At 42.2% G+C, this 17,455-nt stretch overlaps 1 protein-coding gene and 1 long non-coding RNA gene across 5 annotated transcripts in view; one reads left to right on the forward strand and one right to left on the reverse strand.

Moving 5' to 3' along the window:
• LOC141774452 (uncharacterized) overlaps positions 1-17,455 on the reverse strand; it is a 393,135-nt gene that overhangs the window by 374,829 nt on the left and 851 nt on the right. The window lies entirely within an intron of this gene.
• Positions 1-17,455, forward strand: part of meis1b (Meis homeobox 1 b) — a 235,713-nt gene that overhangs the window by 67,447 nt on the left and 150,811 nt on the right. For all 4 annotated transcript variants that reach the window (XM_074647112.1, XM_074647111.1, XM_074647109.1 and 1 more), the window contains one exon: positions 10,788-11,037. In XM_074647112.1, the coding sequence (XP_074503213.1) occupies positions 10,788-11,037 (250 nt within the window). The remainder of the gene's footprint in view (positions 1-10,787; positions 11,038-17,455) is intronic.

Raw genomic sequence — 17,455 nt, forward strand, 5'->3', positions numbered from 1 at the left:
ACACACACACACATATGCACGCACACATCCACACTCACTTGTGTCTCTTTTTTCAAAGCTAACACACTGCTATCCTTTCACCCTTCTGCCACCAGATAATCCATTTTACAGCCTGGGATCAAACACTGAGCCCTCTGGCTGTGTGCTGCACGGACTACTGTAATACACACACATGAAATCACCCTCGCACACACAGCGCTAAGTTCTCCTGAAGTTTCTTTGCCCCATGCAGCTCATTTACTGGTGTTTTAGTAGGTTATCTCTTTCTGTTCTGGTCATGATGCATAAGGAATGAATAACCCAAAATGAACATTGCACTAATACGGAGAACAATGAGCACTCTCTCGTAGGTCCTGGCCGGTGATGAGCTGCATAGTCAGTGAACTCCCATTCTTCCTGCTTGAGTGCATTTCTCCTCCAGTGGTGTCAGAATACTCAAGGAAATGCAGTAAAGTACGGTAGGAACAGGAGAAGGGGTTATGTGAGGCGAGTTATACATAAGGCATTATAACAACCAAATTAATGGATGTCTGATGAAAATATTTAGGTGTTTAACCCCCAGGTTTAGGGTGGAAGACATGGAAATTCAGAAACTCCAAAATGGCGTGTTTGTGTCTTTTTTCGCTCGGCTGATCGGCATCGAGTTTGCAGACCCGGAGACGTCGGGCTGCTTTGAACACACTTCCTGTGCTTCGGCTTTGTGTATGAAGGACTTCGTAAATAGGTAAATTCTCCACCGTAGTGTTTATTGAAGGCTGCATATTTCAGCATATAAGGCTTTATTTGTTGCTGCGATACAGGAGAAACAGTTTCTGTACCTCATCCATGGTTTAGTTTAGTTTGGGTTTATTGTGTTTGCTAATACGTATTGGGCTTTGTTTCACAATTATTTGCTCAGAATGGCAGATGGAAGCATTTTATTTTCAGGGCTTAATACATGCTGTGTTGTCAGTGACAAAATAAAACTGCTAAACTGACTTCTCATATGGACTGAAATTTAAAAATGTGTCATTCGAGACTAATTCAGTTCAACAGAAGATACACAGAAATTGATGCCTCTATAACTTGAGATGGGAAAGTGCTCAAGTCACTGCAGTTCCCACATCCAAAGTTCATATTTATGAAATCAAAATCATATATTCACTCAGACACTTAACCACAAATTGCTCCTGAAGGCTGAGCCATCGGTGTATGAATGAGTATTTAGATTAGATCCCTGATGGGTAAAGTTGGCACCTTGCATGGCAGCCTCTGCCATCAGTGTATGAATGTGTGTGTGAATGGGTAAATGCTGACATGTAGTGTAAAGCGCTTTGAGTGGTCGGAAGACTAGAAAAGCGCTATATAAATGCAAGTCCATTTACCATTACTTTTTTATTATATTAAGCCCTATTTGCACAGGACTAATATTACCAGGGGAACCATATGAGATTTAGAAATTACCCCCAACGTCTGTGTTTCATGCGACATATTTAAAGTCTGTATTTTACTTGAATTGCTTAATTTAAAATGAAATTACAGTGTAAATAAAGAACATAATAAAGACCTTTCATCTTCACACGGGATACAAACAGCGGTCTCCTGGATGACCCATCCACCACAACTCCTGCCCACCCTTAGTGAATCTTGGCAGCAACATCACATGACCTAAATGTTGGTATTCTTACTGTATGTGTTGGTGGAAAGCAACGATCTGTATAGAACAGGCATCACCCAAGCCACTGTAGCGTGACACTGCAGATGTATTTAGTAGCTTAGTAAGAGGATATTCAATTTATTCATGATGCAAACCACAGGGTTGATGTGTGTGTGTGTGTGTGTGTGTGTGTGTGTGTTGTGTGTGTGTGGTGAACTGTGAATGTGTGCAAGCGCATGTTGAGTGTGGAGTGAACCATGAAATGAAAACACCCTATAACCATTTCACTGCATCTCTCAATTAGGACATCATCTATGCAGAGGGAGCATTCATGAGTGGCTTCTTCTTTATTTACAATTACACACCGCAGTGCAGACAAATGGGGTGCTGAGGGGGAAAAGCTTGTGCGATCCACTCTGCAAAAAAGATCCAGGGAATAGAAAAACAGACATGTACTGTATGACGTGCTGCAATATCCTCTGCAACTTGTGGCCTTGATACTCGTCATGCTTAATAGTTAATATCAACTGCCGGGAAGTCTGGAAATACTGTACATGCTGCACAAATCCCTTACAAAGACAGACTCTCTGAAACTTTTTCAGCTCAACTGAGTCGATGCAGCATCACTGTGGAACTCATGCCTTATTGAACACTAGTTTTTTTTAATGCCAACCATCTATTTTGGGTCCCTGTCCATAGTTTAACTGACTATCTTCTGCAAACTTTTCAGTTTAAGGACACTACAGTCCCTATACTTTTGAAAACAATAATGTACTGGGACCTTTTTGAGCAGTACATTAACCTAACAGACAACAGCAAACTTTGTTAGTGTTAGTATCCAGTCAACAGTACATTCATTATTTTGTCTTTACAAAAAACATCTCTGGAATTACATATTTCAAATGTAAATCCAAACTTTCAACTCACTGTCCTAGAAATTATGTTTATATACCACTCATATGTATTGCCATTTTGAGGGAAAACGCATGTGCTGATTAAGTTCTATGGCAATGATTTTTCAACAGAGAGAAGTGCTACCTTTACGCCGAATTCACACCAGAGCAGCGGCGAAGTAAGGCCATGAAATGTCTATGGAAGCTGTGGCGGCCGCTCCCGAGCTCAGCAAGCTGCGGCCGTTTGACTCGCAGTGAAGTGTGGCTAAACTAAAAGTTGGGAAAAGTTTAACTTTTAGTGGCAAAGTGCGGGCAGAGAGTACCCGCAGCCAATCAGTAAAGAGATCCCGTGACTCCTGAAAAGCTAGATTTAGGCAACAAATGCCTTTTGGTTAAAGTTCGGAAAAATGGTTAAATGTTGAAAAATGTCTCGTGCTTCAAGTCGCATTCACTTTTTCAGTATTAAATCAAAACGACAAACTTTTCCAAACTTTAACCAAAGTGCTGTGAGTCCCTAAACATTCAGTAACCATGAAAAAGAATAATAATGCTGGAGTTACTACATGCGGGTAGTATATTCTAAGAGTGGACTTGCAGAAAACAAGAAATGCGTTCTTGCATGTTGATAAAATCGTAATCTGGATGGTATCATGTCTCTCCCAAATCATATTTTCTGTTGCAAACCAGTTCTATATCAACTTAATTTCTAGGAGACAGTGTTGTAGTAAATTACCTGCCATTAGGGCCTAAATGAAATGGTCGGGATTGAAGGACGCTGGACATTGTCTGTTCAGGACTTAAAATGTTAAAAGTTTTTCTACTTTGTACGTCTCAAACTTCATTGAAGCTAGGGTTGGTAATCTTGAGAAACTAGCAAAAGTACGCTAGATTTTAAAAATGATCCAACCTAAAAACCGAGCCCAGTGTTGCCAACAGTTTTTCCGATCAAAGTAGCTAGCAGCACCAGCTTCAAAAGTCCCTAAATCTAAATTCGACAACGCTGACAGCCCGTCCCTTCGGGCCGAATAAAATGATTGGACGGGCTTATTACAGTCCTGCGACAGCCACAGATACTGGATCTACATTTTTTGTCAGAACATTAGATTTATTGATTGTCAGGATGTCATGAGAATTTCAACAAATATAACAGAAATGTCTTTGAAGAAGATGACCGACCCTATAGCTTTAATGGATAACAGTGCTCAGTGACATTCATGCAACAAACTTTACACTTGTGTGGGTCTGAAAAATTGTCAGTACTGAGGTAATGGTGATGGAAATATTGGAGACTAGCGTCCTGTGTACCCCCATTTAGCAGATTATTAGCTATAAAGTAAGCATAGCTCTGGCTCCTGCACACAACAACTATTTGCAAGCTAATTTTGGCTGCAGAGGATCTGATTGATAAACTCTGTGAACCGCCTTGTGTACAGAGAAGCAGCCAGATAGGCTCCCAAAAGACAGTTTTAAACTCAGAAGTGTCCAGGGATCAACAAAAGAACCGGTCCATACTGGCCCTTCATCATCCATTAGGCGCTGTGGGAGTGGCGCTGTAAACATCGCCAAGTCCAGGTGTTGACGTGCTTCATAAATTCCAGCTAAGAATGTAGCGGTCCATTCAGGCCTCTTTAGAGATGCAGGGCCACTCTACTCCTCTGATATTTTATACATGAAGCGAGCCATTTACAGTCTGATGAGCAAGTCTGGCTTATTAATGATATGGCCGTGCTCTTAGGGTGTCGGGCGCCAAGCAAATACTCATGTAAAATTAAACACGATTTGTTTACATAGCCGTGCAAATCAGACCACTCTGGGGCTTTGTTGCAAAGCCTGATCAGGGCCGCGAGCACCGATTTCAGTTAGTTGTGAGACATTTTTTGGAGCTCACTCACGGTTTTGAGGAAACAGCCGTTTGAAACTCAGTTTCAAAACATTCAACTGTTCTGGGAATGTGAGTCCTGTTTGAGTATTTTCTGGCTCACACATCTGCTAAAGGATATTCAGCTTGCATGATGTCATAAGTCCAGCAAAGTCCTGACAAGACTAGAAGGCTGAATTATTCAATGATGGCTCCACTTTTGTGGAATTATTTTAAGTATTATAATTGCAGCTGGGTTCGCCTTGGCCTGCTGAGGGAGAGAGAGTGGGGCCCTGTGGGGAGCGATCAGCATCAGTCAACGCTATCAGGTTACCATGAGCACACCAAAATACTCCCTTAATGATAGCCAAATTGAAGGAAAAGCATTGACCTAAGCTGAGACCAAACATAAGACAATATTTCTCTACACGGTGAGGCCGGTATAGATGGTCCTCACATGGCCTTGTGAGCTGCAGACGTAGAAAAACACAGAGCCAGACACCTTTGTCTCTGACATAATAGCATGCAGTTTTCTTCCTAAGGTGTGATTACTCACTGGTAACTTCACATGTAAATATTGTACAAGGGATCAAGTAATCTTTATTTAAAGAGACCTGACATGAATCTGCTTCATATTTAATGTTACTTTTTAAAAAATCTGAATTCTTAAAGCCCCCATCCAGTGTATTTTGACATTTCTATGATATTTCATATTTATTTGAGTCATTTCCAAGATTAGATTTTTATACGCCTTCCCGTGAGACCGGGTTGGTATTGATAACACGGCACTGATACGCAAAATTAACAAAATGGTTTTAATTTCTATAAAAAAGCAAAATAACGGTGCGGGTGATGGGTGAGTTATGTAATCGGTGTGTTGTAGTAGTTTTGTTAAGGAAGTAAACCTGAAACTAAGTAAACCTACATTGGAAGTTTATTTTGAAAAGACACCTGTAATGAGCGTAAACTGACACGCTGTCCCTGACACGTCTAGAGGGGTACCAAGAGCGTCATAGTTTGAAGCGTGGGGCCACTAGGGGTGTTAGAAAATATACAATATCGCGGTATTATGTTTTTTGATACTGTATTGATTCTCAAAAACTCAGTATCGATTTTTAATGAATGACAGTTTTCATGCAAAGATTGACTAAGTCAATACTTTATTTCATTTGTAAAGAGATGCACCCTCTCAGTGTATGTACCCCTCTCAAAGCAGTGCTGTGATGCAGATCCCACTGTTCAGATTGCATGAACTTTTTAAAACTCAGATTGTATGCATATGGTGGTATTCTTTTTACTACGACAGTTTTACTAAAATTAGGTTCAAATTGCAATAGATCACCTTGCTTACAGTAATGCAGGACATTGAATCATAACCCCTGTATCGTGATACTGTCGTATCGCCAGATTTTTGCCAATACACAGCCCTAATAGCCACTAACCAAGCGTCGGTATTTGATGAGCTGGGAGTGAGAACGTGTTGGTAGAGGAAACATGTTTGTGCCTTGAGGGTTACCAGTTTGATTCTTTAGTTGGTGGAAGTGAATGAGGGACTCTGGAGCAAGGCTTTAACCCCCAGCTGGCCCACAGAGCTGTATATACACCGCTGCACTCTTGGCAAACTTTGAAGTCTGACTGTGTGGATGGATGCAACTCTTTCTCCCCCTGCAGCTATCCTGCTCTCCCCCAGGTTGCTTGTAAATAACACACTGACCTACCTGGTTACAAAAGGGTTAAAAATAGATTCGGAGCCTACTTGGTTAAAGTGAAACCGCTTGTTTCCGAAACTTCTGTGATGAGTTTGTCATCCTACTCAAAGATAATTATGCAGTCTGGGGAAATTATGCCTACATTGTGCTCTTGAGGAGATAATTGCAGCGCTGAAGCCTACGTATCACATGAGAATCCAGCCTCATTCCACAAATTAAATGCATGAATGTCACTAACAGCCTATGTATATTTTCACCACTGCTTGTATTACAGAGTGTAAGTTCCTGTGTTACGGCATATTTCCCCTGACGATAACAAACGAAAAACAAAATTATTGTGTTAATTGAGCTGTTGTCAAGAGATGAATAATCATGCATGTCAAATTCCTCGCGGGAAAACAACAGGCAAAGATTAACTTTAAGAGAAAATGTGATTTCCATAATTTTCATTTTGCAATTTTACATGTTGTCTCTTCATTGTGCTGCACGTTTCATTAAATTTTATACCTCAGGATTACAGGAATAGACTTGTTAAGCAGATAAATAAGCTGCTCAACATTAATGAATTCCTCAACTATGAAATCACGCTCCCATCGCAGGTGTGGAAGCAGGTTGTGATTTAGGTTGATGGACGACTAATCAGGAAATCAATTAGGCTTTGACCCAGAAACTGAGAATTATTTTCTTCGTTTCTTTCCTCTGGCTCTTTCATCTCTTGACTTGGACCCTCTGGTGTCTCTGATTGGACAAAGAAAATCCTCTGAGGTTTCAGAGGTTTCTCTTAACAGAGTACATCAGGAAACGGTTATAAATGGATCTATTTATCAAACGGGACCTGTAGCAAGAATAATATACGATCAAATCTAATTCTGTTAGATGAGTTTGTCTATTCAGATTGCCATTTGATTACCATATAACTAACATAACTGATATTTTTTCTTTTAAGTCAGGACATTATTGCTAATCATGCAATAATGTGAACAAAATAAATCAAAGTTTGTTCATGTCTGTGGAGGAATCCGGTCTGTAAAAATATTATTTTGGGACCCGAGAACTTCTTTGTTTTTCTCTGTTCTTCTATGATTAACTACTGAAAAATATCACACTGCATTCATGGAATTATTCATGATAGTTTTAATCACATCAACAGGCAGTTAATACCTTAATTATGGGATTTTCCTATCTGCTGGGGCAGACAAAGAGATAAACAGCCATGTCTCTAGGTCATCAGGGACTGTGGAAAAACAGCTGGGTGGGGTGCAGTGATGGAGACACTTGGAGACACACACACACACACACACACACACACACACACACACACACACACACACACACACACACACACATAATCTCGTATCAGTCTGACCTCTGGGGTCAGACATAAAGGCCCGCCCTTTCAGCAGCATCCACTAAGTGCTGAGAAGGAAGACAGACGTTTTATCCGTGTACCTTCGTCCATCATATTCACTTTGAATTGACTGAGTCGAACAGAACAACTGTGTCTTTATGTGGACGGAGGTTAAAGACTCGCTGAGGTTTCTCTGAAGGTTGATAAAAGAGAAGAGAGGAATATTATTGGTCAAAGACGTAGTTCAATCATTCTGATTTGCCGTGCACATTGGATGACGGAGTTTAGTTTCACAGCTTAACCGATACTGGACTTTTTAGGCCGATACTGATATCTATATTTGAGAGTTTAAAAATAAATGAACAATACATCGGTCAATATATATAGGACATTTTTTATGATTGAAAAATAAACTGGTGGACATACTATGTAATGGCTACACAACTTGCTGTCTTGTCATCCAACCTGATCTGACGGGAAGGCGTATTAATAGCATATAATAGCAATAGTCATTTATAAGCCACGCAAAAAAAACTACGGTAATGTCCGCAGTTATATTTAGACAACAAATCCACTTAGTTAGGTTTAGGAAAAACATCCTGCTTGTGCTTAAAATAAGTACGTAAAATAAGTAAAGTACGTATGTAAACAACATAACTATGGAAAAAATGTCACAAATGTCAACATAACTTACAAAACAAAACATCTGTCTCCTGGTTGAAAGTCCTGTGTTTGTTGGACCCGTCCACCTCCCCTCCGTCCCACCTTAAGCAGTCTTTCTCCCTTTTTATTCACTAGCTCTGAACGTAGTATATTTACACAGATGCGTTTACATTGCAGTTAGTACAGACACTCATTGGTGGTAGCTTCCAGACAGGTGCAGATATTTCGCGTCTCAACTAGCGTCTTTGAACAACTCACACATAGCGCTCGAGCGCCAATTTGAGCGCTTAGCCAATGCCGATTTTCCTCTGATCTGGGGCTTTTGTCGTGGAGCTCCAAAAACTTTGGGAGAGTGGAAAATCAGGGCTTAATTTATGTAGTGTGAACTAGGCATAAGGTTACTTAACAACCAAAACCAACCAACGAAATGCTTGTGATAATTTTTTTTGCACTAAACTTCGATGTCTGAGCATTATACTTTGACAAAACACTGACAGTATATTTAGCCCTCTAATTCTGTGCAAACTTGGCGGTAGCGCTACGAAGTCACAATGTTTGTTGGGCCTATTTGGTCATTTTGTGGCTATGTGTTACCTGCTTGGCGCCACCAGCAGGACGACGTTGTCAGTGTCTTCCAAAAAGGATACAAAAAGATGAATACGAGTGTTTTCCTGTCTGTCACCTGAGTGGTTAATGTCTGGTTAATTTAGACATCTAAAACTCCTTGGATAAGATTGCATGTGAACAGCGGTCTCTGTCGGTCAAAGTGGGACACCCACTTGCACCTGCACTGCCCCATGACGAACAGATGACAACTCTCGTATGCAGATGTGTCGGTTGGTGACGCTCACTTTAGAGGTGTCAGGGTGGTGTGTTTTCCAAACTGCCTGAGGGAATTGGCAGTCTTGCACTGTTGGATGCCAATGTCTTCAGCTGGAGATGTGTGTGCGGTGTGCCCACTGAGCTGTTATGTGTCAGACAGGTTTTTGATTTTGTAGACACCTCATGTCAACGGCCTTTTAAGACACAGAGTGTGGGTGTCCTGGTGACTCAGTGGGTTAAGGTGTGTCCAATGTAAATACAGAAAGGGTTGCATGTCATTCTCTTCCTTTTTCCACAACCTTTCTTGTCTCCCCGTACTTTGAACTAATGGTTAATGTGCCGAAAACGTGATGTTTGCTGTCAGAGGAGACTTACTTTCTCTGTGAAGAATAAACTGTGTTAACGGCTCATTAGGTTTAAAGTACGTCGAAGTGAAGACATTTGTGTGTCCGTGTTTGTGAATAGAAACATTGACAATTGGTGGGATACAGTTTGACACTTGTAATTAAAATCCTGTAGCTTGTAAACTTGGAATAAATTCTGGCAGTCACCAACACTGCCCTTGTAAAACTTACTCAACTTGCTCAAATCATTCAGCCTTTGCACATGCAAGAGTGCATTTGATTAGAGTTATTGAAACATGTTACATTATCAAGGGTGGTTTTGGCTTACACCTGAAAAACAACACATTCATCAGCACATTGCATTTTGTCAAAGACACTTCAGATATATTATCACTTCCAAACGAGAATTCCCTCAGTCCCTGTAAGTAAACCCTCCAAATCCCCAGCTCTCATCCCTATTTTCCTCCCAAAAACGAGCATTAGAAGGATTGCCCTGCTATTGTTGCTCCCCTTGGGAGCAAATCTATTTCTGCAGAGATGGAAATTGTCGGTCCCCACAAAGCTGCTGACACACTCTCAATGGAGGTGTCAATTCTCGAGGCCTCGCCATTGTGGACTGGATAATTTAATTGGAGAGGCACGACGGTGTGTCCCCGGTCGGGGTATTCAAATGTTGTATCACCGCCTGTCCCAGCGCTGGCTCCTCTCCTGCTGCGGAGATTCAAGATTCGACTCCCCCTCCCCATTCCTCCTCTCAGATTCCTCCCTCTCCTCCCCATGCAGGTGGGGGGAGACGCAACACAAGCCCCTGAGAGAGCCCTTTGTTGTGGGGGGGAGACGCAGCCTTGTGGCCTCAATGTCTCAGAGCGGCTGTTCTGGAGAGGTGCAGGGGAGGAGGGTGAACCTGCTCCGCCATTACCTGGGAGTCGTCTTGGGGGCAGGCACAAAATTAGTCAGCAGATAATGAAGCTGTCTTTGATTGCAGGGGAGAGCGAGGGCTGGAGGGGGTTTGATGGGGGGGGGTGAGTCTCCTGTACAGGGGGCCTCCACAGGGCATGAGAAGCATGTCTTTGGAGGAGCGCCTGCTGTCAACGGATGCTCTGTTTCTCCGAGATCCTGGCATAGTTTAGGGTTGAAAGATGCACAAGGGTTGGAGAGGAGCGCAGCCAAACACATTCCTTTGTACGGCTGCTCCAGGTGAATGGGGTTCAAACACAAGTGATTAGACAGACATAGGTAGACAAATGCACACAAATCTGCTATGTGAATGCACAAAAAGACTTCTTAAATTAGGAAAATTCCTATTTGACAACCTACATAATATCCTAGTTTGAACTTTTCTTGCACCTCTTGCCTCTGAAACATGGCAGCACACGATCCATCCCAAACGGTTCATATATTTAGCATTTTTCCAAGAAGTGCTAGTGCTTCTTTTTTTTAAACGCAACATGAACTGCGATGACCGTCTTTACCAATTCTCATGTGTCAATGTGTCTGTTTGTCTCGCTGCACAGTTGTCACGACAACCTGCGCGCCTGGCTCATGGCTGCCCTCCAAGCGCGGACAAAGCTGTCGTCGAATGAACCAGGCGTGTGTCCACCGGACCTGAGGGGTGCCGCCACCGCTAACAAAACACACAAAGACCCTCGCCACTGGCACCGGCCCTCACCCCGTCTACCCGCTATCCTGCCCCTCCCACACACCGCTGCCTGCTGCTTTGTGCCTGCTCCAAGAAGAGGAAGTTCCTCTCATCTCCTTTTCAAGGTAGCCCTGCCACCCATGCCCCCTCTCTCACACAGGCAGAGTCGAACAAGTACACACACACACACACACACACACACACACACACACACACACACAGACACTCACACAAGTTGGAAAGACATTCCCACTCTACAAGGTAACACAGTTCATGTTTTTGTTTTCCTGTGCATCTTTGATAAATTAGTTTTGATTTTAATAGACAGGATAACATGCAAAAAGGATCACACTTTTCTGTTACCGGCCAGACAAGCATCATTCTGACATTAAGCAACTTTATAATAAATATGTACGATTGTTTTTGCATCACAACAAGAGGGTCATAAGTGTATCCCTGTTAAGTGAGTTTTCAGCTCATTTCAAACACACAGACACAAAGACATTCTGTGCTTTTCTCGATCTCCTTTCTCTCTCTAAACTAAAAAAAACATGCAAAGTTACCCTTCTGACTCTTCGACCTCCGTCTTTAAAGGACCAATTAGGGGGATCTATTGGCAGAAATGGAATATAATATTAATAAGTGTGTTTTCTTTTGTGTATAATCACCTGAAAATAAGAGTCATTGTGTTGTTACTTTAGAATGAGACGTTTATATCTACGTAGGGAGCCGGCCATGTTTCTACAGTAGCCCAGAACGGACAAATCACTGTGTTAACTTCTCCTGCTTGGGCCGGAGTCGATAACGGTACTCGCTCTGGATTTAACCCCCGTCACTCCACTCAGCTGCCGGGAAACAAGACACCGGAAACCTCTGTTGATCTTGAGGAGCATTTATTTCTACAACTGCAACCTCCACTGTACATTCACTTGATATTCGCAAAGCTAAACTAACTCGGTCTTCTGCTCCACTAGCTCACTCTGTTTGCTCACAACATCACACACATTCACCGCCGCCACTCTCTCTCTCTCTCGCTTCACCACTCACTTCCCACGTACACACACATTTTACACACTGGCTCTGCTATTCTCCAAATCCCCTACTCTACTCTTACAACAACTGGCTCTAGAGAGGGCCATTCGCGTTTTCACATCGGCCACCGTAGTTCTTCTACACGCTTGGCACACGGGAGAGGTTTCAATCTGTAACATCACCACTAGATGTTGCATACTGTTCCTTTAAAAAAAATACTCCAGCGATTTAGTATTGCATTTCCATAAAGTAGGGGGACCTACAAGGAACAGATATAAAAGAATGGTCAAAGAAAGGCCCAGATATCCTTGATTTCAGTCCCTAGTATGGGTTAAGCTTCAAAAACACTAGATCCTTCATTTCCCATAATGTAGCTCGATAAGATATTTTTGTTATTTCGTAAACGTCTGTGAGTTTCCACTTCCACACCCTGAGTTTTTAAAGCAGGCATTTTGTTAATAATTGATTTTGTCGTCTTTTTTCCCATGATAACCCCGATGACATCACCAGGGTTGTTTTGTTTAGGCTCGACAAAGCTCCTCCAGAGACACAGAGGACATCTTACAGCTGTTTTCACAGGCGCAGTGATACTAATCTGGATGTGTATAATCGGTGGCGTTTCTCTTTAATAGTAAGTGCAGACTCCTTAAGAAACTGCTCCACATCCAAGGACACATTAGGTCTGTCAGGTCCACTGCATTTAAAAATGTAAAGAGTGTAGACAGGCTGTGTCAAGTGGCGAGTATATGTTCTTTGGTATGTCAGTCACTCTATAGCATGAGATGTGACACTGAGCTCACGCATTTGTCACAACAGTGCCATGTCAACTCTTAAGCATACCTGTATATAACTCAGAATGACAGATCATTCAGGACTCCGTGTCAAGCCAACGTCTGTTGTGACCGCTCAGGCGGACCAAAACCAAAGAAACGTGTTAAATCTCAAGTGAGGATTTCTTTTTTAGAACCGCGTCCTCCACCTTCCTCTCGCTACAGAGACAGTTTCTCTTGTCCTTGACTTTTCATTGACCTTTTACTAATTATTCTTCAGCATATAGCTATATATGCTGCTGCTGTCTTTGATTCAGTAGGTTTTTCCTGGTAAATGAAATACTTTAAAAGTACGTACATTTGGTCTTAGAACATACATATTAACTAATTAGAGGAAAAGGACATCACACACATCTATAGTGTCTCTCGGTACATTCATTAATTTCATTTAATTCATTGAACTGTTGTTTAAGTTGTGTTTTAGTTGAACTGATGAAGGACAGAAAAGTTTGGCACACATGTTTCGGAGTTGGTTTTCATCTGTTAAGTCAACAGAATCGTGGATATGTTTTCTTTTGTCAGTTATGTTGCCTCAAAGAAATTCCAAAACCAATCAGTTTAAGTGCAAAATGTCTAGTGGCTGCATTGCAATGTGGTATTAAAGCTTCAGTAGGCAGCATATTTTTTGCATCATTGGGCAAAAATTCCATAATAACCTTTCAGCATATTGTAATTCAAGTGCTCTGAGAGAAAACTAGACTTCTGCACCTCCTCATGGCTCTGTTTTCAGGCTTTAAAAAAATCGAAACTGTGACGGGAGACTTTGACCAATCACAGGTCATTTCAGAGAGAGAGAGCGTTCCTATTGGCTGTGCTCTGGCTGATGGGCGGTGCTTGGTCTTTCCTCAACTGATCTCAACATGGCTGCCGGGTCACAAATGTTCTCATTTTACAGCTAAACAGTACACTACAAGATGTTTCTGAAAAAAAATTGAGGCGAGAAATAGGCATTACAGTAACAAAACATTGATTCATATTTGTTCAGCGCTGCTTAGTTTGACCGTGTGATCGGAATTTGCGAATGATTGACAGCTGCTCATAGACGGCAGCTGGCTTGAGATCAGCTCTGACTGCTTGTTTTCCTCCGGTCTGTGAAATCTTGCAGATGCCATTAGGAGCACTGGAGGACACAGGGGCACGTCATTTTTTTCGGATTACCCATCTCATGCACTACTGTCAGGATATAGTGATATAGTTTTATTAAAATAACTTTTTTTAATCATATTTGCTCCATTTCTGCAGCTTTAATGTTTAATATGGAGTAAAACTTAACAGAAACACTTTTTGAAACCAAGTTTTAAAGGTTGCAGGATGTGTACATTGTTAAAACAATCACCAAAAACTCAGGAGTCACCTTTAACTTCTCCGTCAGTTTTCTTCCTGTGAAGCAGCGGTAGCATTTATACATCATCATCAGCAGCATAAGAACAAACTTCATCTTCAACCGAGATCTCTCTGTAAATGAAGGTTATCCAAAACGTATCTCACCAATGATGTCATGAAGGTGGATGAAAGGGAGTGAAATACAGTTTGGACTCAGAACAGGGCCTCCAACCTCTTAATGAATATGACCTCTGAGTCCTTCCCACAATTCCCTGGGCTCTCATTCTCCCTCTCCAAAAAAACCTACAGTGTTTAATGATTCCAAGGACTCTGGGGTGAGCTCCAACTCTAATCAATGAACCCCATCTACGGGGAGCCAGTATCCCTGGTGACGCCGTTGCCAAGACAGTCGTGCTTGGCAACCCGGGTTCACCATGGTGATGAGTTCCCGTTAGAATAGTTTTTTTTTTCCCTCGATGTGGAGCGTCTGGCTGAACTGGCAACGACAGAGTCATTATGTAAAGTTTTTTTCCTCCTCATTCACCACGTCTGCTCTTTTTCTGGTGAGAACAAACAGAGTTTAAATATGTTTGTTTGGAGGTCTCATATTTTGTTTACTTTGCTTTGATAATATTGTACGCAGTCATGCCAATAAAGTTAAGAGTATAAAGTAAGAAACAAAGAGGGAGAAGAGAGATGAGCAGAAGAGAATCATTTCATCTTTATCTGTTAAAAAACTGGACAGAAATGAGAGAAAACAAAGTAAGAAGTGAGTTAAAATCCCATCTGTTAAAGCGCTAGTGGAGGTGAGGAAGAATGATACTTTGGAAATGGAGATGTCTTTCACAGTCTGAGTAGCAGTGGCATTTCACGACAGCGTCTGGGAAAATGTGCAACTGGATTCGGGTTTACTTTTTGTTTTCTTTGTCTCACACTGACTGTTCTTTCAATCCTTCCTTTTTTTCAGTTTTGTCACGATTGCTGAATATGTTTTGTGGTTTCTGATTTCGAAAGCTTTGTCGCGAGCGTGTGTTTAAGAATTTGCTTTTCAAAAGACAGTTTTGTGTACTTACATACTTGCCTCTTTCAGCGGAGTTCCCTTCTGCGTTGTCGTTTTTTAAAAGACTAGAAGAGCTCCCTAAGAAAGGTTTTAAAAAATGGAGGGAAGAGCGTTTTCCACTCTTCTCATTGATGAAATGTTTCCTCTTCCTCTTCAATTATTTAGGCCGTTTTCATTGGAGAACTCCCAGTGGCACCCGGTGAGATTTGCATCCTGATTTATTTGTCATATATCCTTTATATCTCTAAATTCTTTATACCTCTCCAGTGGCCCCATGCATCTTTCATGGGCTCCTCAGCAGTGTTTGCAGGCCAGATCCAAACACATTTTACACGTCACGCTGCAGCTGCAGCGCGCCTATTTCACCTTGGGTGTGTGGGGTGAATGAAAAATTTATAGTCTAGTGTCGTTAATTTTTTTTTTTCTCCTCACACCACCAAGTTTTTGCCGTTGTCAGTGTCAAGAGTCGCCACCTCACAGGCTGTTTTCCACCACTTTCTCTTCTGGTTTTGTGTTGAACTTTGAAAACTGCAAAAGAAGCATCTCTCTGACCTGGAAAAGGCTGTTTTGTTGAGGATGAGTGACTGACACAATTAGGTGAATATGGAAATGATGTGTTGATGCTACCCACAGGGCAAGTCAAGTCAAATTTATTTATGAAGCGCTTTTAACAAAACAAGTTCATCACGGGGGGAGAAAGTAAAAACTTCATTCTCAAAAGTCAAACAAATGTGAAAATATGTTGGCAGTTGTTTGACTTGTGGTGACCTCTGACACTCTGTTATTCACTTAATACCAGACAAGACCTCACATAGCCTTTAGTTTTTTTTCGGTCAGACTATTTCCTTGTTTATTTATGCCATTGACGGACAATGGCATAAAAAACAAACACAAAACCCCCGGAGGGAGATAAGTTTTTGACACGGTTAAATGTGACAATGCTTTGAACTGGCATCAGACTTTCCCCCCACACCGCAGAGCATAGGGATAAAGATAAACATGTTTGTAATGGTGTAAATTTAATTCTCCATTTGGCCTGCATTGCCGTTACTCTCACCCACGCAGGATGGCATAAGGGAAAAGCATTCCCAACTGATTAATTCCCCAACAATTATTCCCGTATCTCCCTCTGTCTGCCTCTGTTGACATGCTGCCACTCCAAGCCGTTCCGCTGATTTTTATTTCCCTAACACGGGCACAAGCTAAAGCGGCGCATATGTGAGCGCGCAATGTTGGGAAATATACTCCGGCCTCTTCCCCCGGATTGGAGCGCAGCACGCGGAGACAGATTGTGATGCTGGAATGCGCCACCGAGCCTTACAATCCCCATCTGCTTGGGCAAGCCGTGGATGAGCGGGGGAACGACGGAGGATGGAGAGACGGGGAGAGAGGAAAGGAGGCAGAATGATGGAGTGGCTATTAAATATACAGCAGGCAGCGAAGAGCATGCAGGGTGTTGTTGGGAGGCTCCTGCATTATGGTGGCGCATCAGTGCTCCATCTCTTCATTTCTCTTTTTTCCTTCAGTACTACAGCTTCTGAGCAGCGATTTTTCAATCCTTTTTTTCCGTCACTCCTTTCTTGACATTCCTTCATTTTTCCCGCAAACTCTCCATCTTCCCCTTTCTTTACCCTTCCCTTTGTAATTTGTATCTTTTTTTCCCCTGCTGTCACTTTTCCATCCTGTATTCATGCTGTCATCCTTCCTTATTTTTTAATTTTCCTTCATCTCCCCCATATGTTTATCTGTATTAACTTCTATGTTTCTCTCTCTTTCTTGCTTCACCTTCCTTCTCCTTTCTTTTCTGCCATCTGTTTTCTCCACTTCCTTTCCTTCAGCTGTCTTCCTCGCAGTGACTTCCTGTCTTCCCTCTTGCTTTCTTGACGCGCCGCTCATTGGGATGTAAGGCCACCTATGTAACATAAATCAGAGATGAATCCAGCCGCAGGGTTTAAATGGAGATGTTTTATTAGAATAAGTCCTCGAGTCCTTGGCGGCAGGAACCAGTTGATGTGAATTGAGTTGAGGCTAACCTCGATGTTAATTCACCCTTTTATGGAACGGCTCTGGCGGTGGCGGGTACGGGGTGCCCGTCTCGGGGCTTCGTGACAGCTCGCTAACGCAGCTCCTCTGAGGTGTCTACGCCACGTTTTCTCCCCATTTGCCGTCTAATTCACACGTCCCTGAAGTACACTCCAAAAAAAATTGGATGGTAAAACATTGTGAAAACATCCTCAGATGACAGTCGTACCATGGCGGAGGGATGGGTGGGGCGAGTGAGAGGGTATGTGGGTCATG

The sequence above is a fragment of the Sebastes fasciatus genome, chromosome 9 (genome assembly GCF_043250625.1).
Source record: "Sebastes fasciatus isolate fSebFas1 chromosome 9, fSebFas1.pri, whole genome shotgun sequence".
NCBI lineage: Eukaryota > Metazoa > Chordata > Actinopteri > Perciformes > Sebastidae > Sebastes > Sebastes fasciatus.